The following is a 23612-nucleotide window of genomic DNA, read 5'->3' on the forward strand; positions in this document are numbered from 1 at the left end:
GTGCTGGCCCCGGGAGCAGCCAAAACCCTGAGAACCCTTCGGCGTTGGCGAGCAAGTGGGCGGGGAACGGGCATCGCGGTGTACGTGGGCAGCCGGGGCCTACTGGCGTGGCTGCCGCTGAAACCTGTCGGGAAAGCGGGAGGACAGGGGCTCCCCGAGAGCGCCGCGAGCCGCGGGCCGGCCCTCCCGCCTCCCCGCTCTCGGTGGAGGGGAACCTGATAAAACGAGGGGCCGCAGCGAGGGGCCCGGGCCGGGAGAGGCCTCTCCACGCCGCAGGCCCGGGCGTGGGCCCAGGCCTGGGCCCAGGCCTAGGCCCAGGCGGGCCGGAAGGAGCCGCGGTTGCCATGACGACGCCGCGCCGCCCCCCTCGGTCGCTATGGCAGCGGGCGAGCCAATGGGCGGGCGGGGAGGGGGGGAAGGGTTTGCCGGTGGCGCTGCCGGAAGTGGAAGCGGGGGCGTGGCCGGGCCCGGAAGCGCGGCCGGCGCGGCGGGAGGGACCGGACGCTTCAGCGAGGGCGGGCGAGGGAGTGGCGGCGGCTGTAGGAGCCGCTGAGGGCTGAGGGAGCGGCGGGGCTGCGGGGCGGGCTGCGCCCGGCCGGAGCGCAGAGCGGGGACACCCCCGCCCCTTTCCTTCCTGCCGCCCCTCCCCGCGGCGGCAGGGCCCTGCACGGGAAGATGGCGGCGGCGGCCGGAGGCGGCAGCGGCGGCAGCGGTGGCGGCGCGGGGGCGGCGGGCCGGCCCGGGCTGTGAGAGCCGCGGCGGGACGGGGCGGCGAGCGGCGGAGGATGAGCCTGCTGTGCGCGCAGTACCTCCGGTGAGAGCCGGGCGGGGGGGGGGGGGAGCGGTTCGCTGCCCTGAGGCCAGGCCGGGGCCGGGGTCCCCTCAGGGGAACGGGGGGCTGTGACCGGGGTGGGGGCCTCCGCGCTGACCGGGCCCCGCCGGCTTGGGGAGCGGGGGCTGAGGCGGGCGGCCCGGGCTGCCCCTTCGCTGAGGGCTCCCTGGCAAGGTCACGCCGGGGGAGGGCAGGGGAGCTCGCCGCCTTCCCCGCCGGCCTTCTCCGGCCTGTGTCGCGTCGCTGTCGCGATAACCGGCTTTTCAGCAGCCGTGAAGCGCCCGGTGCCGTGCGGGCCGGGACCTGCCGCACGCCCCGGACCCTTCCAGGGCGAACAGAGGTGTAGGGGTGCCCAAAGGGGCCTTCACGAGCTTGCGGGAGAGTTCAGGGCTCGGAAGGGATTTTAAGGGGGTTTTTGCGTTTCCGAAACGCTTTCTATCCAGGGTTCTGAAACGCTTCAGCTGTCTCCCCCCTCATTGCTTCTCCAAATCCTCCTCTTCCTCCTCGTCTTGTCTCGTGGCTCTGTCTGCCTCCTTCTGGTAGCCCAGCTCCTGTCTCAAGTTTGTTTTTTCGAAAAAAAAAAAGAGAAAAAAGTAATTTTTTTCTCTAATTCTACATTCACGAGCCTTTTTCTCTTCTAGGCTGCTAACCTATGCTAGTTTAGAAACCTCTTCATTCTTTTTTTTTCCCGTTACATTATGGAAAAAGCTCTTCGAGGCCTGGTTACTAGCTCTCCTCTACCAGTAGAAGACTTGCTTTTGTAACCTCCTGAAAGGAGGGTGTAGTGAGGCAGGGGCTGGTCTCTTCTCCCAACTAACTAGCGATAGGACGAGAGGCAATGGCCTCAAGCTGTGTCAGGGGACGTTTAGATGGGACATTAGGAAAAATTTCTTTACTGAAAGACTGGTCAGGTATTGGACCAGGCTGCTCAGGGCAGTGGTGGAGTCCCCATCCCTGGAGGGGTTCAAAAACCATGTGGATGTGGCACTTCAGGACATGGTTTAGCAGGCGTGGGGGTGTTGTGTGGATGGTTGGCCTTCATGATCTTAGAGGTCTTTTCCAACCTATGATGCTGTGTATTGTAGTATTTGTCTTAATAACGGTATAACCTCTTGCTCCCCCTCCCACCCCATGCCTGCGAGTCTCCGGCTGCCTTCCCTCGTTACGAGGTTGTGCTTGTCCTGCCTCAGTCACCTTCCTGCACGTCTGGAATCTTCCTTAGCTTTCTGTATTCTGCTGCGCCAAGCTGAGACCCTCCTGGCCTGCAAGCGTGCGGGCAGTAATCACCCTTTTCCCCTAGCTTTTTCCTCCCAACACCATAGCTGGTGGTCCTGGGCCTTTATTGCTTTTCTCTGGGTGCCTTGTTTGCCTTGTCCCTAATACAACAGGACTGAAGCATCTGGGCACAAATGTATTACAAGTAATGATGCCTGTCTTTGTCGCCAGGAGCATTATCTCCTTAAAAAAAAACCCTGAACAGGCCATTCCCCCTCCCAGACTTTTCAAGCACTTTGTAGTTGATCATCTTCACCTTCTCCCTCTAAAGAACATTTGGGTTCCTTCCCCTGTGGAGAAGGTGAGCTTGAGGAAGGTTTCCTTAAAAGCTGCGAAATGCTTTTTACGTCCACAGACTGTATATTTAAATTGTTTCATTTGCATAGGGCAGAAATTGAGCTGGGGATTACTGCAGCCCAAGCTCATAAAGAGAACTGGGAGCAGAGCCTCAAACTCTCAGAGCCAGTTCTGTTAGTCCTTTGCCTTAAGGAGGAGGGCATCCTCCTCCTTACTGTAGCATTACAAGCTCAGTCTGAGTGTAATGATGAAGGAACGAAAAGACGTAAGTCTAATGATATGAAAGGGCAACTTGACAAAACATTGTGCTAAAATGAAGATATGGAGCAATTAGTCTCTGCTAGTTTCATCATCTTAGAAGTAAGGAGCGACAGAAAAGTTTTTGTGAGGAATCTTTCTCTGTGTATTTGAAGTTTAGACAGAAGAGAGCTGGATTTCTAAGGTGACCACGTAATGGTTGAATAACTAGTGAAATAATGACTCTGCAAGAATCGAGACGCTGAAAAAATGAGCAGGGAAAAAAGGACTTTTAGCTGGACTGCCTTAACTCCTGCACTACCAGTCTCTTGCTTTCTGTGTAAATGCATGTGGATCGATTGTTTTAAAATGCTGTCTTTAAAAGACTGTGCCCCTTCAGTCGAAGTGTGAGAACTGAGAAACGCCTGAGACTCCCACAGCTGTCTTCCAGAAAGAGCAAAGAAGGTCAGACTTCATGTACCGCGTAAGAAAGCGTTGGGGTTCTTGCTTTCCCAGTCTTGTTATCCTTTCCAAGGTCACCTTTCAGGAGTATTAGAGTGTATTCTGTCCCATCGAGTTTGCCCGATGCTTCTCTTGGGTCATTGTTTGACTCGCTCCTCAAAGATCTGTGTTAGCTCTGGTGAGGTGAGTAGAGCTTTCAGAAAGTTCTTTGAAAGACCTCTTAGGAAAAAGAGGCACGGTTTATGTCTCTCCCTTCAGGTGAACGCGTTTGGTCTGGCTAAAAACTTGTATCCGTATCATTTGTGCTGCTTTGGGAATCTACAGGTACTCCCCATAAATCAGATTAATCTCATGGGGCAGTCGTCTTACAGTAAATATTTCATATATCCTGCTAGGTACAGAAGATGATGCTTTTAAGCAAAGTGTTGCTACCAAAGAAGATTTCTAACATAGTATCACAGAAACCTCAGAGCTAATCCTTTTTATTAGACAAGTATTGAGTTTAAATCCACCCAGTCCACTTCTGTCCGCTTTAAGGGAATGATCTTCATTGCCAATTTTATATGTTAATGTTCAAAATGTAGTTAACTTGGATTCAAAAGTTGAGCATTTGCCTGAGATATGACTGTTTCAATTGCATTTCACAAAGATGTGAACTCTAGGTACTAGTTGAGGGTGGCACTGCTCTGGTACATTGTGGCTTTTAGCACTCTGTAAACAGGGAATAAAAAGCGCTTGAATTACAGGGCTTGAACACAGCTTAGAAATTCTAGTGCTGACAAACCAGTAGGTAGTTTCCTGTAGTCTTATGATGAGGCTGTAACCAACTTCATTAAAGGTTTGACTGCTTTAATAATTTAAATTGTGGCTCTCTTTTCAAAGACTCGTCAGTAGCTCCATTAACTTCTCCATCTGCCGTGTCTCTTCGTGGTTGCTCCTTTGCCGTCTGCCAGCCCGTGATGCACCTCTTGCAATCTTTCTTCACTCTTAGGGGAGGAGGGTACGGTGGAGGTAATTCAGTGCAGCAGTCTGTGCGCGTGAGCGTGTTCTGGTACCCATTCCTGCTCAGGATGGTGTAGAGGTGATGTTTGTCAGTGCTGGAAAGGCACAAACCAGAATGCTGTTTGAAACCCAGAATGAATCTCAGCAGGGCAGGCAGAGCAAGTTATTTAATTATCTTGAGGGTATATGGAGGAATAAGTTAGTAAATGCAACTTTGTTGTTAACGGAGGATCTTGTAGTGCGTGCAACAGGGTGCTGCCTGGAGTTCATAGGGTCACAAGCTAACCTGGGCTGGAGGGGACCTCAGGAGGTCCCTTTCCAACCTCCTGCTCAAAGCAGGGGCGGCTCTGGGATCACACCAGGTAGCTCAGGGCTTAATCCACCCAGGTCTTGAAAACCTCCAGGGATGGAGACAGCTCGGCCTTTTGGGGCAGCCTGTGCTACTCCTTGACTGTCCCCGTAGTGGAAAAGCTTTTCTCTACATCCAGTCTGAACCTCTTGTGTTTTAACTTGTGCCCGTTGTCTCATCCTCCTACCACATGCTGCTGTGGAGAGCCTGGCTCCATCGTCTCAACCCCCTGCCTGCAGGCGTGCGGCTGCCGTGGGTGCCCTGAAGCCATCCCTGCCCCGGGCTGACCAAGGCTCCAGCCCCGACCACCCTGGGGGCCTCCGCTGACCTCCTTCCGCTTCATCCACGTCTGTCTTGATTTGTCTTGATATCTGAACAAGACCAGTCAGTCTTGGAAAGTATTCCCTCCAGGTTTTTTATGTTCTGAAATGATTAATGCTGCTTTCATACATTGCTTCCCCTTGAATTTTAAACAGGGGAGGAGTAGTGGAGAGATCAAGTACTGCGTTGGCCTTTCAGGAGGCACCTCGTACTACAGTGTTTTCTTTGGGGGAAAGTAAAGGGACAACATTCCTCCTTCTTTTAGCTCTTTTTTTTTTTTTCTTTTTCCCTCCATACAATGTGTTTCTAGTGTTTGATAATTAGAATTGCTGCCAGTATTTAGTGTGAGCAATGCTCTTATCCTTCTTCATGGGTGAGGGTAATGGTTTAAAAAGGCCAATAGGATTGGTGATGGTTACTACTTACTACCGATCAACAATGCTTTGTGGTAGCCTATGAAGTAAAAAGAATTACAATAAAAAAAGTTAAGCAATTCACCTCTGAGCCTTCTGCTGAAGGAGATTCATGTTGTGGAGAGCCCCAAGACACAGGTCTGTGGGCAGCTGTGACTTCCTCCCTTCTGCCTGTCGTGGGGATTTGGGTTATGGAGCATCCCATAGCCACCCGAGGACAGCTTGTGCTGAAGTCACAAGTTGGCTGGGTGTGCTGTCATAGCTCTGATACTTTTTGGTTTTTTTCCCAAGGCTAGATTCCTAAGGGAACAAGGCTTGTGCGAATGTAGTGCTTACACTTTTTTTCTCTTCTCTTTCTCAAATGGCTTCAACAAATTTTGGCAGTCTTCTACAGAGGGATAGAAGTTTCCAAGTTGATTGTTGCCATCAACTTTATGAAAGTTAGCTGGTTGGAAGAGTGATCCTAGCGAGCGTGCCTGTTGAGAGAAGCAGGCAGAGCTCAGCCGGTGTAAATCGGCACACGCAGAGCTTCACGTCAGCCGTGGCGTGTGCTTTTCCGTGTGTGCAGTCTGAGGTTGCTCGTCTGCATGGAGTTACTAGCGAGGATTTGAGTGCACGTGCGGTTTAGCAGGTGGTGGGCACGTTTTTCTGCTGGAGGGACTGGCAGGAAGGTGACTGCTTGAATGTGTGCTAGAGGGAAGAGGGCTGCAGTAATAGGAGAACATGACCTGTTTTACTTAGTGCTTGGCCGTATAGACAAAGAGTGTGTTTTAAACTTGAGCTGCTCCTGACAGACGTGTCCCGCTGTTCATTTCACCCTTCCCTGCTCAGCCCTGGTTTGATGGTGTAAGCTTATGGCGAGGTCTTCAGTGAACTGGACTGGGGAACTACGCTAGCTTAAAACTGCTTTGTTCTGCTTTATACCCACAAAGTTTAGCCCAAATTGGTTTCCTGATCCTGTTCATCATGTTACCACACCTGCTGACAAAAGGGGTGAGGGTGTGTGCGACAGGAAGGAGACATTCACAGCAAGGGCAAGGTGGATCTGCTGCTGCTAGGGATGGTGCTTATTATCGTTAAAGGGCTCGCTGACCCAGAACACTAGTAAGTAATGCCCCATTTCCTATAATATATCTGTGGCTCTATACATGGAATATATACATTTTATATATATCTAATGTAGCTGGTATCACTGGCACGAATAGTGCCTCTGTTTTCAGTCTGGGCTGAGAGTCTCCCCCCTTTTTTTTCTTCCTGCTGCAGAACACAGCTTATTGTGGATGCTCTTACCGCACGTGCTTTGTGCTGTGCTTGGGGTTGCTTGCCAAACAGTGTGCCAGTGACCTGAAGTGCAGGTTGGTGTAAGTAAAGTTACAGCTGTATTTATTTTTGGTGGCAGGGATGATTCTTTTAGCAATTAGTTCTCATGCTAACCTGCATATTCCAATGTAGTTTGATTTTTATTGAAAAGGAGGAGGTTGTGTTGTGGCAGTGGAACCAGCTGGTGCTTATCTGAAGTTTTGATGCACCAAAGCATTTTGAGAAGGCTGCCCTTTCCCTCAGTACAGGATTTTGGAGGTTTTTTTCCTGAGCTGCTTCATTTGGGTGCATGGTAAAAAGATACATTTGCTTGGTGAATATTTAGCTATTTTATTGAAGTACTCAGTATAAAGTATACCGTGATATTCAAGCTACTTGTAAAATCTTTCTTCTGTCCTAAGGGTGCATCTTCCATACAGCAGTTTCATAACAAGTAACCCTAGCCTGCTCCAGGGAGATGTTTTTTGCCTCCAAATAAGCTGATCTGGGCGCTCAGTCGTAATGCTAACTTTTACGTCAAGCAATGTGAAGCTTTATTTAAGTCAATCTGCGTGGAATGTGGAGCTGCCCTGCCTCTCACTTTGCCCCGTTGGCTATTGCATGCATTTTCAGATGTCTTGGTGCTTCCCACTTGAGAGGAAAAGCTGGCTGCAGTCACTGCTCGGGATTGCTTGGGTTGATGGGAGAAGGCAGTGACTTGATGGATAGATGCTTTGGCATCTTCCCTGCTTCGCCAGCAAAGATCAGTGTGGAAGAGGAGTAATTGCAGTTTAGGTGCATGGTGGCTGGGGAGGGAGGAGAGGATAGTTTGCTGTAGTGTCTGATCTTGTTGGATGCGGAGCTGCTGGGGGCTGTAGAGTTTGAAGGGTCCTGCATCACTGCTGCTGGATCTGCATGAGTGGGAGCAGACTCCTCAGAGCAAGGAATGGTGGAAGAGCAGCTAAGAAATGCAGCTGGAATGTTTCAGGTGTACACCTGGGAGGACAGTTACTGCTTTTGTTACTTTGGACTGGAGGCTTGTCCTCATCTCGCTTAAAAACTGCGCAGCTGCTGTCAAGCAGGAGGGGAATAAAACCGCAGATCTGCTTCCTTAAAATCCTTAGCAGAGTTGCCTACTTTGGTCCTGTACTTTTTAACGTGTTACTAGGGAGGTGATAGCTTTCAGTGGTGTTTGGTAAAACACCAGTTTTCCTGTGCTCAGGGAGGCGTATGGCACCTTTACTCTCTTTTTCCAACTTATTGTGGTGAAAAGAAGAGAGGACTAACTGAATGTTTACTGTGGGGTGACGGGAGCAATCGTGGCGCTGACTGGCGGGCCATAGTTTCTCACCGTTTGGCACAGGGAGGAGGGCTGCTGGCTGTTTCTGTACGTGCCTCTTGAGCACTCGTGCTGTTGCGTGCAGTGTCTTGTTGAACGCAGCTTTGCAGTTGTACTGGTTGCATCACCAGCTTCCACTTGTGCAGCCATGCTTCAAGTCCTGCCTTTAGGCCACATTTCTAGACTTGTCTGGCCACGGCTTTTCTTCCCATTTGAATTAAGAAGAACTTCTGATCGTAAGCCTGGGGACTTCCTAGGCAACCCAGCGAGGGGGAAATGGCTTAAGCAGTGTTCTAATATTGTGTATTTCAATTCCTCTGAGTTAAATCAGCAGCTTCCTGTTCAGATCAATGAAATACTGTGAGTTGGGGTGGAATAAGAGCTTTTTGAGTAACATTAGGCCTGCTTTCTCTTCTTTCTGTATTCCAGTAGGACTTTTCTTGGATTATTCACACTGGCTTCTGCACCCAAGGGATTATCATAAGGAACCAGAAGGCTGAGGAGTCTCTTGGGATTGTTACACAGCCGTGGGCGACAGACTGAATTTCACTGATGGGACTCAAATCAGAGATACCTTTGAGGTACTTAGGAGTCCTGCTAGAGTTAATTTTCTCTTCCAGCTTTAGGGAAAAGAAATGCAATTTTTCTGAAAGTACTCATGATGTCTCTAATACATCAGCAGTCCATTTCTCATAGTTTAATTTCATTGTCTTTGGTGTTGAAAGTATCTTCTAGTGCTTGGCCGTATTGAACAGTTTACTGCTTCATCTAATATTGGTATGTGTAACCTGATTTTTATATAATTGCCTTCACACACCCCCCCCCGCCCCGAAGCATTGTCTGTTTTGAGTGTGCGGGCCCCACGTGTTGTATGGCTGAATTATCTCAGAGAGCTGCTCTCTAACTGTTTGGAAGTGAGAAATTAATTCTGAAAGTATTCCAGTAAAACCTTTAAGATTGATTCTGACAAATGAACTTGGGGAAAATCTCTTGAATTACTTTAAAGAACCTTAGGCAGAGATTAGTCTTTTTGTTTGGACGCAGTAAAACAGACCTTTTGGGCACCAAGAGTCTTTATTCAAGGCTGACTTTGGTGTTTCTTGGTGCCTTGATTTAAGGAGGCCTTGATAGTTGTTCCAGTTTGATCAGGGTACAGCAGAGGGCCTGTTGTTTGGAGCCAAGCTGTTCTAGGGCCTCCTGGACTACCTGGGGGTCCGTGCTACGTTCTTTATCAGTTTGACTTCCCTACAGGTGTTGTCAGGAATAGAAAGAAATTAATTTTTGATAAATCTGTTGGGAAGACCATTTTTTTTCCTCTTTGTTTTATGATAAACCTGTAAATTCTGCTGCTGTACTTTCTGTTGTGATGAAAGTCTCGTGGTATTTGCTGTGCTGTGTCCTGTCTTGGTCTCACCGTGATTTGAAGAAAGCACATGGATATTGCTGTGTGTCAAACAGCTGTGACTGTGTGATAATCTTTTTTTAAACCAAGAGTTTCCAGTAGCCAGCAAGGAACCTTTGACAGACTCCAGCTTAGGTTCCTTCTGCGGTCAGGACTGGTTTTGGCAGTGCCTTTGAGCATTCTTGCTCCTAATCTGAGGTATACTTGAGCCACTGAGAGGGGTCTTTAGGGTAGTTTTTCCAGGCTAGCCTAATAATAACTGAAAATAGAAATGCTAATTATCTGTAGCTATGAAGAAGGGGAGAAGGAGGGATGGGACAAAAACTTTTGTCTGTTGAGTAGATGCTAGTTGTCTGTCTTCAAGTAGTGTAAATACGTGTCAAGGACAATGCTGTGGCAAAACTTCAGAACATAGAGGCTTGATCTAGCCAGATATTCCACAGAAAAGACCAATCTACTAGTGGGTCTGTTTTTTGTGAATGGCAATAAGAACAGTGACCAAAGGATGTAAGCCACATTTTTTTAATATTAAAGAAAAACCCAAAATCACCAAGAGTGTATAAAAACATGAAAACTGTAACAGCTCCTAGAGCTCCAACAGCCAGCTGCGGTTACTAGTAAAATAGAGGAAATGTTGTTTCAATATGAAGAAAAAGGTATGATTTCTACATGGCTCAGTGAATATAAATTGAATTAATAGAAGATGGAAGAGTAAACATGCAATAAGACTCTAGAAGGTGTTTCAGTTTGTGATAATACCATCAATGTGTGTGAAGTTCAACACATATGTGAAATCCTTAACTGGAAAAGAAGTGATAAACTGCCTAATATGCATTGTCAATTAATACAGAAGGCCTTAATTTAGGAGCATGTTGCTTAGATTATGTTAGGGCATGAACTTCTGGCAGTTTCTCCACCCAGTCTGAACATACCCGAACTATTTAATTTTAGAGATTTATTTTGTTCTGAGATAAACTGTAGGAGTTACGGGGCTTGGGGCAAAGACATTTGTAGGGGATTGTGACTTGCTGGGTGTGCAGTTCAGCTTCAGCTGAAGTACTCGTCTTTTCCTGGTTTTAATATCAAAGACTAAAATAACCTCCAAAGCTTGAAACTGTCCAGAAAGATATTTCCAGTATCTTTCTCATGAAGATGTCAAATGCTTGCTGATGCTGCTTGTACAACTACAGACTGGCTTCCATCATAGACAGCTAGGCAGAATTCAACACTAAAAAAAGTGATGTGTATACCTGCAACATTACGTTAGGTAGTCAGATTTTTGGGATACTCTTTCAAAATGAGGTAAAATTCTGTGCATTAAAGATGATTATAAAAAAAATATATTTCCTATCATGTATAACCGATTGTATTATTCTCTTAATTCCTGAAATAATTCTTTGAGGACTGCAAAACTGGAGACTGCTATGCTGGAGTGTTAAGTGATGTGGCGCATGAGTATCTTGTCTTCAGGACTGGCAGATCAGCAAGACATGAAGAGCTTTGGGCCTCAAAGGACTCAGCTGCAGGAAATTTTATTTGTGTGGTTGAAAATGCTGTTGAACATATGGATTTCAGATTTGGGGTTTAGAGCAGCATGGTTCGCGTAGTTTCTGTGCTTTAATTTCAAATGCTGAAATACAGTGCCAAAATGATTCTATTTTAAAATCTGTTTTGGACATGCTGGTATCCGATACAAAACACTTGATGACGAGATCCAAGCTATTGTGATTGCAAAGTGAAATGCCAGGGCTGAGTTGGCTTGTGCAACGTGAGTAACGCGCAAGTGTTGAGTTAATAACCGGTAATTGTGTAGTCACACGCTGAAGCTTCTCCCGACATCATCCCTTCTTGCTTAATGTGCGGCAAAGATTCAGAAAATGTCTTCTTGGTCTAGCCAGGTGAGGACAGTCCCTGCCTCTTTGCCACCTTACGGAGGTAGCGGTGGGTTGAGTGAGGCTGGTGCACTTTGCTGAGGGATCTGTTGGGAGGAAGGATCCAGAGCAGGTGAACCCAAGGCGTACCGTGCTTCTTTCAGGCAAGACGTAGTGCCATGCCGAAATGGTTTAGGAAGGTGGCTGGGACAGGCTCCTTTGGGGTGTGGAGGTGTCTGCCTCTGGAGGACCTCGAAAACGAGTAACGCGGATGTTTGTCAGGAGGGGCATCAGGGTGAGGGCATGGGCTGCGCCGCCTTTTGAGGTCCTTTCCAGCTTCAGGATTTGATCTTCAGGCTGGATGTGTTAGCGCATTGCTATGGAGCCTGTTCCTCGGCTGGTGCAGAGGGTGGAAGGACTGCAATGAGCAAGTCTGGTCTGGCTGTTGAAAGGGAGGTTGCGGTCTGGAAATCTGCGTTTGGGTTTATGTCCAGTAAAGATGGGCTAAACCCAAAAAATTTTCTGTACGTGATTACCAAAGCAGAGACTGTAGTTGGCTGCACATCATGTGAACTTCTATTAAGACAGAGTCCTTTTTAGTTCTGCAGGTAAGGTATTGAGATTTAAATCTGAAATAAAAATATTTGTATAAAAACACTTAATCCCCAAAAGTGGGATTAACCTTGGAAGTTATAAATTTGCTCAGATGCTTGCCCCTAACCAATTCGTCAGGTTTTTAAACGGGCAAGGTAGGTTACTGGTTAACTGGCAGTCCCTGGGAGCGCTCGGCAGGGCGGTGGCTCGGGGGCAGTTTGGACCTGCTGCGAGCAGAGCTGCGGATGTCGGCTGGACTCAGCTGAGTGGGCTGCACCACCGCAGCCAGGTTGGTTTTCCTCAGGACCCGGTTGTGTTCGGCAGGGCTCGGCGGCTTCAAGCTGCAGCCTTCCTAGAGAGGGGTAGTTCTCACAGTAGTGTGTCCAAGCTGCTTCACTCCTCGGCTCGTAAAATTTGCTGCATCTGAGCTGGTTGGATGGGTTATAGGTTTCTCCTTCAGCTGAACACAGACAAGAGGGTAACTTGTACGTATTCCAGGAGTAGGTGTGTTTTGGTGGTGGACTCTACTTTGGTTTTGTAGCAGACAGCCTATCTGGATGAGCTGCTTGCAGACTGCGGAGGGCCAGGAGCAGAGGACTGTGGGAGAGCCGTGCCTTGCTGAACCAGGAGTCGAATCTGAGGTTCAGCAGCAAACGTGCCTTCCCGTAGCTCTATGCAGCTCAGATGGGTATGCTTGGTACCTCGAGTCGTGTTTATGCCTTTGCTGAAGTACGTGGTGAATATTGCTGGTTGTGTGGTTTGAGGTGGGAACTTAATAACTGTGTATCCTTTTTTTCATTAGAAATGACTGTATTTGATAGAGCTGCATTAAACCTACGGTGGCAGAGGATTCTGCCTCTTTTTTTGGGGAAAATAATTTTCAACTATTCTCTAGATAGGGAGCAGCTAATGTGACTCCTATAAACAACTGGCAGTGATGCACTGAGTACCCATTTAATTGTCATAAATGGCCGATATAATTCTCCCTGGCTGGTGTTCAGCCTCCACACTGTTGCTGTGATTTCAGAGTGTGGCTTGCACTGAGATTCAAGGTGGAGAATTGAAAATCATTGCGAAGATGCAGCTTGCAATTAGGATCGTACTCGGATGTAATCTGAGTGATATTTGTCATAGCTTGTCTAAACCATGCAGTGTCCTTTCACACTGAAAAATCTCTTGATTATGAAAAGTTGTTTTAAAACTTCTGGGTATGTCACGTTCGTGCATAGATACCTGTTTTGTGTGATGTTTACATAATTGTGAGTTTATAAAATGAATGGGGTTGGACAAAAACCAGCTTTGTTGGATGACCACAATGAATAATTTAAATATCAGTATTTTTGCGTTAGGCCTTATGTTTTTGAAGGTCTTGGCCATCTGGGCATAGGTCTCGGTGTTAGTGCTTGGAGAGCACACATTCAGAACGCTGAACTCCACCGTATCTGTCGTGGTTCACTTGCTACAAGCACAGTATGGGGGGTTACTCATGCTTTATTTTTGCCACTTCTGATGGTGACATCTAATGCGTTTTTGTTCTTTCTCCATCTGCTGCTTAGCAAGAAAGACAGTGTCTTGAATTCCCGATAACTGACTGCTCCTGAATGGTAATTACCTCCTGTGTCAGAGTGAGTCACTGAGCGTTACCGAGTGTGAGGATCCGCGGTTGCCCCTGGACGAGGGGTGGTTTCAGAGGCAGGGACTGAGGGGAAGGGGGTCCATAGAAAACACCAAAAATCAGCAAGATACCTCAGTTTTGTATCCCGACCTGTTAATAGAGGCTATGGGCAGTGGGAGACTGCTAGAGCTGAAAGTCAGGACTGAGAGGGCTGCAGGAATTGTCCCCTTCATGCAGCGTAGGGTGGGCTTTCCAGGGGGAAACTGTCTCCCCTTTGGAACGAGCTCTGAGCTGTTGGCACCCTGCTCTCCAGCTCCACGGGCTGGCGAGAGGGCTGTTTTCTCCGTGTGGCAGGAGCGTGGCACTAGATTGACTACGTAGTTACTAGGCTTTGAATTGGGTACTGCGTACTTGCCTGGGAGAGCTCATACCATGTCCAAGGAGGGTTGGCGTCTGCTGCCTGACCTCAGCTGACCTGGCTGCTGCAAGGCTGACCTAAACAGCGTAACTTTCTGAAACTGATGGGATGATAACTGTCCGAAGCTGCTCTTGATGCTTCGATTTCTACATTTTCCATAATTCTGGACATGGTTTTCATAATGCAAAAGCTGTTAAAAAGTTAAATATTAGGCTCACTTATTTTAACATCTGGTGTCTGCAGTTTCCAGCTGTTAACACAGGTGAAGATTTTACCGAGTCAGGAACTGTAATATAACAAATGAGTACTGGTGCTGCTATATATTTATCACAACTGAAGCCTGATATTGTGTGCACTCTAATCAGGGTGGATTTGAAAGAGGAAAAGATAGTAATATTACAAGGGCATAATTTGTTGGGTTTTTTGTTTGTTTGTTTTGTTCAGAAAGTAATTCTGCTGCTTTTCCTTGCTCGGTCTCAAAACCTGTTGGAAATTACTGTGGGAAACAAGGTAGTTCAGATGCAAACCTCTCCCATCCTGTTTAGCACTGTAGTCATGAGAACTAATAAAGCTCCCCTGTGCTTACCAGAAGTTCCTCGTTGTGGGTAGTGAGAGAGCAGTACTTCATGGTTTTTCTCTCCCAAATCTGTATTTTTTTAAGGGAGTGGGTCATCAGTGGTTGAGCGGATCGCAAGGCAATCTTGAAGTTTTGGTGCCTTCACACCTTGAAGATTGCTTTAGTTTTTAAAACTGGCTTGACCAGTGGATGGTGTAAAGGTTAAGGCAATACATAGACAGATTATGTATTTTATGTTAAACATTTTGCCATTGACTTGTTCCCAGGTCAACTGCAAAGCTGATGTGTTGTCAGTCAATGCAGTAAATGTGTTAATGTATGGATGCTGACAAGGACACAGAGTATTCCATAAGTGTATTCATTTGTTGGCTGTTTCCTATCAGAAACTTTCATTTAAAGGTATTCTTTAAAATATGAAAAGATATCCATGCCTCGAAGTGCCACACACTTTAAGTATCTGTTTGTTCTTTCCTGAGCATGCCTTTTTATAGTTCTTAATTTGTTTTTAATGCTTTGGTAATTTGCTTTTAATTTTTCTGTGCTGAAGACACCATCAGGGTTACCTGCAGAGCTGTGCTGTCAGCTCCTGGGAGGTAAACAGAGAGAAGGTGACTGGAGTTCTTCCGCTTTTGTTTTCTGGGCAACATTCATTTAGAGGTTAGTTTTGTCCCTTATGGCTCCAGTCAAATTCCAGATAACTACTAGGTCAAGATGGAAAGTTAAAGAACAGCATAGTCAGTATTTTAAAAATACCTTTACCGAACCAGTGACTTAGGAATACATATCTGAGCTTTCCTGATCTAGTCTTAATACCATAAATTTGTTCCAAACTCTCTTTGAGTTGAAAAATGCAGGTGGTTGGGTATTTAGTTTGCAGGTTACCTGACTTAAGTTTCAGAGTTCTGTGGAATAGACATTGCCACGTTGGTGATCCTGAATGACTGCTGCAGAGCGGATCCCATTTCTGAGGCTCAGGTTTGCAGCACTGCTCTTCTCACAAGGCTCAGGCTCACTCCTGTGCCTGACATGAGCTCTAGGCTGTAACGAGAGGGAGAGTGGATACTTTGGTGGAGACAGCCCAGTGCGAGAAGCTTGAGCAGGGTAGGAGACTTGTTTCCCTCCCTGTAGGTTAATTGAAGAGTAAGCACGTAAAACCTTCGCTTAGGGTAGCTTTTACCTGTTGGGCACATCTCTTTCAAATCTTGAGACAAAGGAACTGACTTCCATGAAACTGGAGGGAAATAAAATGAGTTTGAATGAAGCTGACTGCGAGGGTACTTTTACCCTTTGCCAGGGAGGAGGATTGTCAGTTCTGATCAAACTTGGGAAGACTTGCTTTTGGTGGTTGCTTTTTGAGGATGATTATTATGCCTTGTTCTAATAGAGCGTGGACTAGGAGAAAGGGGGAAGATGGGATTTTAAAAAATCCTGTTCTGTGTCCCTATTTCTTACCATCCCTCTCAGCTGAAGTGGGAACAAGAAGGTAATGGAGCAGGATTCCCTGCGGATAGGGTTTGGATTCAGGTGGTGATTTCATTGCTTTAGCATCTGCTTGCAGAGGTGTGTTGTTTTTTTTTTTTCTTGCACAGTTACACTGGTGCTGAATTAATTGTTTGTGTGGCTTTGACCTACAGCTATAACCCGATAAAGCCACTGGTCAAAGAAATTAGCTGTACCCTGACTTTAGCTGCCTCTAAAACAGGAATAATAAGCTTTAAACTGGTTAGCACAGAAGATTAACAAGAAAGTGATACTGTTGAAGGTGTTTTTCATTGCCGTATCTGTGAGGACTGTCCTGTCAGTGTAAAAGGCACACGGAGCATTTAGCTTGATGACTCGCAGCCTGAAGATCCCTTGCTATGTCAGTAAGAGTTGGCATCACCAAAACGTGCCTGTTCCCAAAGCAAGTGATTCCAGCATGGTATGAAAACTGCGGTCATTTAAACTAGGTGGCAACACTTGCAAATTTGGAACATTAAGACTTGTGTGTTAAATATAAAGCTGCTTTAAGAAAAGCTGTTAATCAGTACATATCTGATGCACAAGTGAGTGGGTAAAGTCCATACACAAATACATAAGTAAAATCTATATTGGTCTCCCCATACCGCAGCAAAATCCTGACTCCATCCAGTTATCCTTTTGGGAAAAGATGTGTCAGGCTGTTAGCTGAAGCCTGTTGTATTCAGGTGATGTTAAATTAGTAGGTGAAGGAAACATCAAAGATGAATTTTATCCACAAGTTCCTGGCTACTGTTACTAGGGTATAAAAAAAAAAAAATCTGGATTTGCACACAATTCTATGATTGCTATAAAAATATTTCCCTTTGTCAGGTCACAGTTAGAGATACAGTTGCTGTCTACAAAATAGTTCAGGGAAGTCAGAGTTATTTATATATCTTTCAAAATCCAACCTTCAGCAAAGCATACTGCCTGTAAAGGATTAGTGCCCAGTGAGTCTCTAAAAACTGCTAATAAAGCTTTATATTTTAGCGAATGTTAGTGGTTACTTTTAGGAGTGGAAGGAAGAATGCTTATTTCCCATATAACTGCCAACCACTTAGTAATTTTTGCTCAGTGCTGAACTCCAGATGTGAATGCTGTCTTGGGTACAGTGTTTAGGGGCTTCTGAGCAACCCGCCTCTCCCCTAAATCTTCTGTCGAATATTCAGTGCCCGTGCTATGAGTGTTTTCTACTGCGTTCTCCTGCCCTGAATCAGCATGGGTATACTTAAATACAAACAACCAAACAAAAATCCCACTCAGGTATTGAGCCATTATAAAGTTTTGTTGAAGTTAACTACTGTTTTGAGGAAAATCTAAAACAGTAGCTGCTGGGTGTTGCTTTGGAGTTCCTTCTGCGTGTGAGCCTTGCCACAGACTGGAGTGATTAAAACAGAATAATAATTTGGTTTAAGTGTTAAGTGTATTTGACTTTCTTTTTGGCATGCTAGCATAGAAAATTTACCTTCCCTACCCAAAATGAAAGATTTCCTACATTTATTTTGTATGTGTTCTGTATTTTCTTCCTCTGTTTCAGAAGGAAAACTTTCTGGCAGTGCCCTTGCTGAGCCTTTCAATTGGTCACCTCCTGCTAAGGCTTGCTGGGCTGCGGGCACTTTTCGTTGTGGTACAATTTCTGCCTGTACCTCTGGGAGAAGAAGTGCAGGGCTGTAAATTCCCACTTGGTGGGAAGCTCCCCAAACCCTTTCATATGGTTTTTGGTTTGTAGAGTATTCACAGAACGAGTGATTGGATTCTGATTGTTTTTATATGCCCAGCTGCCTGGGCTAATTACCTGATGTAGTCCTGAAACTCCTCCATGCCTTCTCGGGGGGTTTGTGTTGCTGCGATTTGGTAAGGGAACTGGTACAGCTGCTGATGCTGCGGGGCTGCCAGGGGAAAACCGAGTGGAGTTCCCCTTTGGGCCTGCTGGAAAGCAGAGCCGTGCCTTCCCTGAGGTTTTTTGTGAGGTCGGGGTTTTTCCACATATTTTTGTAGGACTTGTGGTGCCCTAGCAGATTGTGCCTGGCTCATCCTCACTGTGTAAATGAGGGGAGTGGAGTGTAGGTGAAGCTTGGTTTTGACCAGTTGGGCTTTCAGAAATAGTGGGCATTAGCTGGGTAACACAAGACTGCTGCTTTCAAAACTTGGGTTTAATCCTATTTGCTTTTCTGTGCTTGCCAATGAAGCTCGTTAGCAAAACTGTGCTTCCAGAAAATTGCTGTTGCCCGCTTACAGATGCAGCGTGGTGTGTGCAGAACGGAAAATTTGTTATCACTGAGCAATAGAGTAGTTAACCAGGGAGGTTGTGTGGTCATCTTTTTAGCAGTATTTTGAGAGCAAATTAAGCAAACTTGTGCTAGTGTAAAAGTGTAAGTGGGACTGCATGATCTTTCCATGTGCCTTTCAGCCTCGCAGTGTGGTGGGTTTAGCGTTTAAAAATGTGTGTGGGAGAATCATCCCTGTGGTGTTTGTCAGCTGAAGGGGAACGACTTGTTTTCTTTGTCTGCTTAGGGAAAACTTAATTGATCAAGAATGTGAAAAACTTGCCAATAGAAAAATGAAGTGTGTCTGTCTTGTCGTCTTCTGCTAAATCTGGTGGTTCGTTCCAGGCTAAAAGTTGTGTCTGAGTTACAGCAAAACAGGACTTAAGATACTGCCAGGTTCTTAAGAGGAGAAAAGTTTCTCTTGCCATCTGTGGGTAGTTACATTTTAAGATATGTTATACCTTTAGAACTTCAAAAAAAGTCCGGACTGCTGTCTTTTAAAGCTTTGAGGCTTTTCAAGTATTTGAATAAAATGAAAATTCCTTTAGCTGTCAAACTGCCTTACTGAGTTGAGTGGAGGGCTTTTGCATTTGAACTTCGAGTTGAACTAAAGCATGGGCTGAATTTATATTTGGTTAGGAAATGGTGCAGAATAGCTATCACAGTATATCAAGATGATATATCATCTAACGGAGATGCGTGAAAGATAATTTTTCGAACTGTGGTTTGTGCTGATTTGGCTTTGGACCAACAAACTCAGGGAAACTTGACTTGACTGAACTGCCAAGTCCAGCTGGTCAAGGAGGTACTTGAGAACATTCTTGAAGTGAGAAAATGTGTAAGCAAGTTGTACCAAGTTTGCTGGCAGGCAACGTATTTTTGCACCAGGATGAGTCATTCTAATGCAAATTCAGCATGAGGCAGTGAAAGAAAATACATGGACAAAAAAGCTTGTTAAAAGATGCTTGCCAATATGAAGAGCCGTTTGCACCGTCGGAACCTCTTGCCGTCCTCGGGGACCTCAGACCTGTGCCCACTAGGAGTCTCTGGTCCCCAGCAAAGGCTCTGCAGTAGGGTCTGGTCGAGGAACAGGCGATGCTGCTTTGCTCTCCAGTTGCTGTGGTTTGCCACTGATGCAGGACCAGTATGGTAGCCAGGCTGCCCTCTCTTATCCTGGCTTAGCCATGGTAGATGCAGCTGTGTTACATAGAAGTTCTTTTTTAGGTGGAAATGAGAAACAGAGCATGCTAATGTTAGACCTACTTTACTAATTCCCGTGGCCTCTAGGAAGCATTGAAATAACTTCTATACATTTTATTAAAGATTATAGTGATAATCACTTTAGTGTAGCTTGTTGCAAGCTTATGAAATATAAAAGGCAGTTTGCTTTATGGCTACTGAAGAGATTGGCGCTAAAGGCTCTCATTCTGTAAGCCTGTGAGTATTGCCTTCCAAAAAATGTGTGCTGGAAAAAAAAATAATCTTTCTGGTAGAAGTTGAGGTCCAGCTGTATTGTCACAGGGCTGTGCATTTATACAGCACCTGCCAGCAGTTGCCCTGAGGCAGGGGGTTGAGGCTCTCTTCATCGAAGTTCTCCAGGCAACACCTGGTCAGAACTTTATGGAAAGAAAGCCTTTCCAGTGGTGCTATTTGTCTTTTCCCCTTTAAAGCTTAGTACTGAACACAGTGGAAGGCAGTTCTGCACAAGTCATTTTCAGAGGAGCAGTCTTGGCTTTGAAAGGGCAGAGCCTTTTTGCCTGGAGGAGGATTTTGGGCTGGTGTTTGCTGGAGCAGTACTGCGTGAGCCGCTCAGTAGGATTCACGGCTTTGGCAACGCAGGTCGTGTTCTCAGCTCAAAGAAAAAGTTTGCACAACTGGCAGTTGTTTAAAGCGCCAGCCAAACTGCATTAGCTTGGCTGGCCATTCAAAAAAGAGACTTCTGCACCTGAGCGCGTCAGCTTTTCCTCCGGAGCAGTGGCATTTCTCGCTGCCAAGTCACAGCATTGCAGCGTTGGCTCCGCTTTGTGCTTGACGAGACTTGCAGGTCAGCGTCGCAGTGGCTCCCGAGGCGCAGCGCGCAGAAGGGGTTGCTGTCCTGCCTCGGCACTCCTTAGCTGCTTGTTCTCATCGTGCTTGCTGCGGCAGTGGGGAGGGCATCGCTGAGGCCCGTCCTTACCTCTGTGTGGGCGAGGCAGACGTGGTTCTGGGGCTTTCAGCTTTCTCATGACATATCTAAAATTTTGCTTGCTTGTCTGTCGGTAATAATAGGTTGTCTCTTCTTCCAGTGTTCCCTGTTAGGGGAAAAAAAAGTAGTAACACCTTCTTGAAAGAAATCAACTAAAAGAAGTTATCTTAAATAGATTAAATTTGTGAAGCAGGTGAGGAAAGTACGGCTGTACTTCTGGCACCGGTTAAGATAATCTTAACTGAATGAAAGCCCTTGGAGCATCCCATTGCTTCTTGGATGGAACACTGTGGGGACTATGGTGAGTTGCTTTAGATAATTCTTGCATTTAATAAATAGGAATTTTGTGAAAGAGCTTACCGATGTACATCTTCCTAGTGAAGCGCTGGCACTGTTAATGGTATCTTTTTAATCCTGATGTGGATCTCAAAACCCTCCCTATAATTTGAGGCCAGTAGGCAGAACCCAGAACAACCTGAAAAACTGTTTTTACAGTCCCCACAGCTTCACGTTGGCAAGGAGGAGTATGTGCTTGTGTCTGAAGCCTCTTTAGGGATTAGGTGGTGCTTTCTCCTGGCTCTCCATTCTTTCCCAAGCTAGCATCTGACTTTCATGTGAGTCACAATGTGACTTTCGTCTAGGTTTTTCTTTTCTTTTTTTTTTTTTTTTTTTTTGCTGAGGGAGGCAGGTGGAAGTGGGTATTTCATATGTTAGGAGGATTTCATGTCTGGTGTGGAAAGCTTGCACTCCTTGCAAATATATGTAAACATTTGAGTGTAGCAAAGGGGAAGGGACGTGTTCCACCAAACCCCGGCCAAACAAGGCAGCTTTCTGTCCCTTCTGCCTCTGCCTGCCCTGTGTTAATTGTGTTGGGCAGACAGGCCAGCACTGCTGCCCTGTGATGTCTTATGGACCGCTGACACAGTGCTTAGCTGTAGCATCTCGGTTGCCTGCTCCAGCCAGCCGCCGATGGCCACTCGTAAATATGTAGTTATTGAGGACTGTGTGCCGGTGTTCCTCTACTCAAGAAACTATTTGCCAGCCTCCGTCAGCACTGGGGGTTTGCAGGTGATGCTCAGCGAAGGAGTGGTAGTGGGTCACCTGTAGCTGCCATGCTTTCTCTGTTACGTATGGGCTTCTTTTGTGAAAACCTGATCAAACCGTGCCTTCAGGGAGGCAGTGCAAGGAAGAGGTGATTGAGAAAGCCATAGTCTTGTTGTCGCCTCTTCTTAAGGAAAGCTAGTGCAGCACAGAGAGGCAGGAGGGCCGTAGCGGTGTGCTGACAGGCACCGTTGGGAGTGTGCTTTGCTCTGCGGTGGCTGCTGCGTTTCACATGTGACGGCTTAAAGTTAGTATCAGGTTCCCAGTTACAGGTAAGCAGGTATCACTGCTGCAAGCTCGAAATACAGTGTGAGGGATTCTTGGTTTATATTTTTTTCTGAAAGAGACTTAAGCTAAGCAGGGAAAAGTGAACAGTCGGCTTTGGTTATGGTGTGAATTAGAAGAAATCATACTGTTAAACAGCGGTAGCTCAAATCCGTACTGCAGGGAGTAAACTTACAGCAGTGTAGGCTTTAGGCAGTCTCTGTGGAACTGGGCCCACCTTCTCTACTCACTGTTGCATGACTATGCTTTAGCATAATTCAGTTATTTTGGTCACTCCGTTTCTAATTTATTGTTTTATTGCTTTCTTACAGGCAGGCAGAAGTCCTGAAGGCTGACATGACAGGTAATTGCCTTTATTATACAGTTGATCTAGCTGGTTGTGCTTGATTCCTGGTTTTCTTTTCCTTTTGTGTTCCTTATGCTTATTGTTCGTAAGAATTCTCTGGAAAGTGTGTGACATTATGTTAAAGCTTTCTCCTCTATATATAAATAAATAGCATTTTAACAACTGTGCCCCTCTCTTCTGTATCTAAAATACATGTATTTTTAAAGTTGACTTTGGGTGTTCTAAAGCATTTGGAAATGGGAGGTCACGTCCCTACTCCCCTGCGAGAGATTCCTGTCCAGACTGCCACAGAACTGCTGTACTTGGGATTAGTAAGGATCTGGATGGTTTTGAGAATCCTGGGCGATGGAGATGTTGATCTGAATGCTACCACATGTTAGGAAAGTGCAGCCCGTAGATGCTAGGAAGTGCTACAAGCTGTGTCTTAAGCTGTATGTATTTATGAATGGAAATGGTTTATCTTAATGCGTCAGCCATGCAGTACAAGCAGCTTGCGTAACGAACCTGTGCTCAGCCGTCCTTCCCACCTCGGTGTTGTACATGTAGCAGGTTGGCGTAGTCCCTGTAGGAGTGTTCTAACTGCCTGGATCCACCTGACCCAGCAGAAGCAGCTGCAGCAGCAGCAGAACAGTTTCCCTGGGGTGAGACCCATCCCCTGTGCTCCCGCAGTCCCAGCTCAGGTGATTTTACGAGGCATGGGAAATCGGACTCTATAGCTCGAGGTAGCAGGGAGCAGTGTTTGTGTTCACCCTCAGTGATGGAAACCAGATGGCTACCAAAGAGTTAGAAAATGGTAAGCATGCAGCAGTACTTGCCCACAGTGTTCTCCTGAACATCAACAGCCTTGGCTCCAGGGATTATTCTATTAAGAATCCCTTGGTGGATTTCTTTTCTGCTTTTTTCAGGCTACTTTGGAAATTTTTCTAAATTTGTCCAGTGGCAAGAAGTTCTGCGGCTTAGTGACTTACAGAGACTCCTTCTGTCTTTTTTTTTCTTTTTGAACTTGCTAGCTGCTGACTCTGCTCATGTCTGGTTCTGGTGTTGTAGGAGACCGGTCAGTTGATCCCCAGTCCCTCCCTCTGTAGGTCTTGTATTTCACTGTTCTGATGAATCGGTGATAAAAGTAGGTGTTTGGCGTTGGATATTTTACACTGTACGATGCTTTTTCATTTGGTAGGTGAGTGAAAAATCAGTTGGAATAACTCCATGAGTTTGAGTGTTACAAAAACTGTTGTACCTTTGTTTTTTTCTTTTTATTGCTCAGATTCGAAGCTGGGTCCAGCAGAAGTCTGGACGTCCAGGCAGGCTCTACAGGACTTATATCAGAAAATGCTAGTGACCGATTTGGAATATGCTTTAGATAAAAAAGTGGAGCAGGACCTGTAAGTACCTCAGTAAATTTGTATGTGTATGTGATCTGGGCTGATGAGCAGGAGACCCTGAAGGTTCCAGAGAAGCGATTGTATCCTGTGAAATGGTTGTCTTATTTCCTTTAAAATGAGAGCTGTGCTGTGGGTGAAACAGGAGAATGCACTGTGGACTCGATGAAGAGCATTCAGTGGGTTAATGTGTTATCTCTGGCAGTGAGCAGCAGCCGTGTCATGACCTGGCACTTTGAGCAAGGT

At 46.2% G+C, this 23612-nt stretch overlaps 1 protein-coding gene across 5 annotated transcripts in view; it reads left to right on the forward strand.

Annotated features, from left to right (window-relative positions):
• The first annotated feature begins 505 nt into the window (after positions 1-505).
• The window catches only part of LOC142358779 (nonsense-mediated mRNA decay factor SMG7), a 58441-nt gene continuing 35334 nt past the window's right edge, over positions 506-23612 (forward strand). For 4 of the 5 annotated variants that reach the window (XM_075422688.1, XM_075422692.1, XM_075422691.1 and 1 more), the window contains exons 1-3: positions 506-814; positions 21953-21984; positions 23252-23369. In XM_075422688.1, coding sequence (XP_075278803.1) covers positions 786-814; positions 21953-21984; positions 23252-23369 — 179 coding nt within the window. In that variant the 5' untranslated portion in view covers positions 506-785. Of the gene's footprint in view, positions 815-8255; positions 8408-21952; positions 21985-23251; positions 23370-23612 lie in introns of all 5 variants that reach the window. The other variant, XM_075422689.1, reaches the window with a different exon arrangement.

The sequence above is a fragment of the Opisthocomus hoazin genome, chromosome 6, assembly GCF_030867145.1.
Source record: "Opisthocomus hoazin isolate bOpiHoa1 chromosome 6, bOpiHoa1.hap1, whole genome shotgun sequence".
NCBI classification, from domain to species: Eukaryota; Metazoa; Chordata; class Aves; order Opisthocomiformes; family Opisthocomidae; genus Opisthocomus; species Opisthocomus hoazin.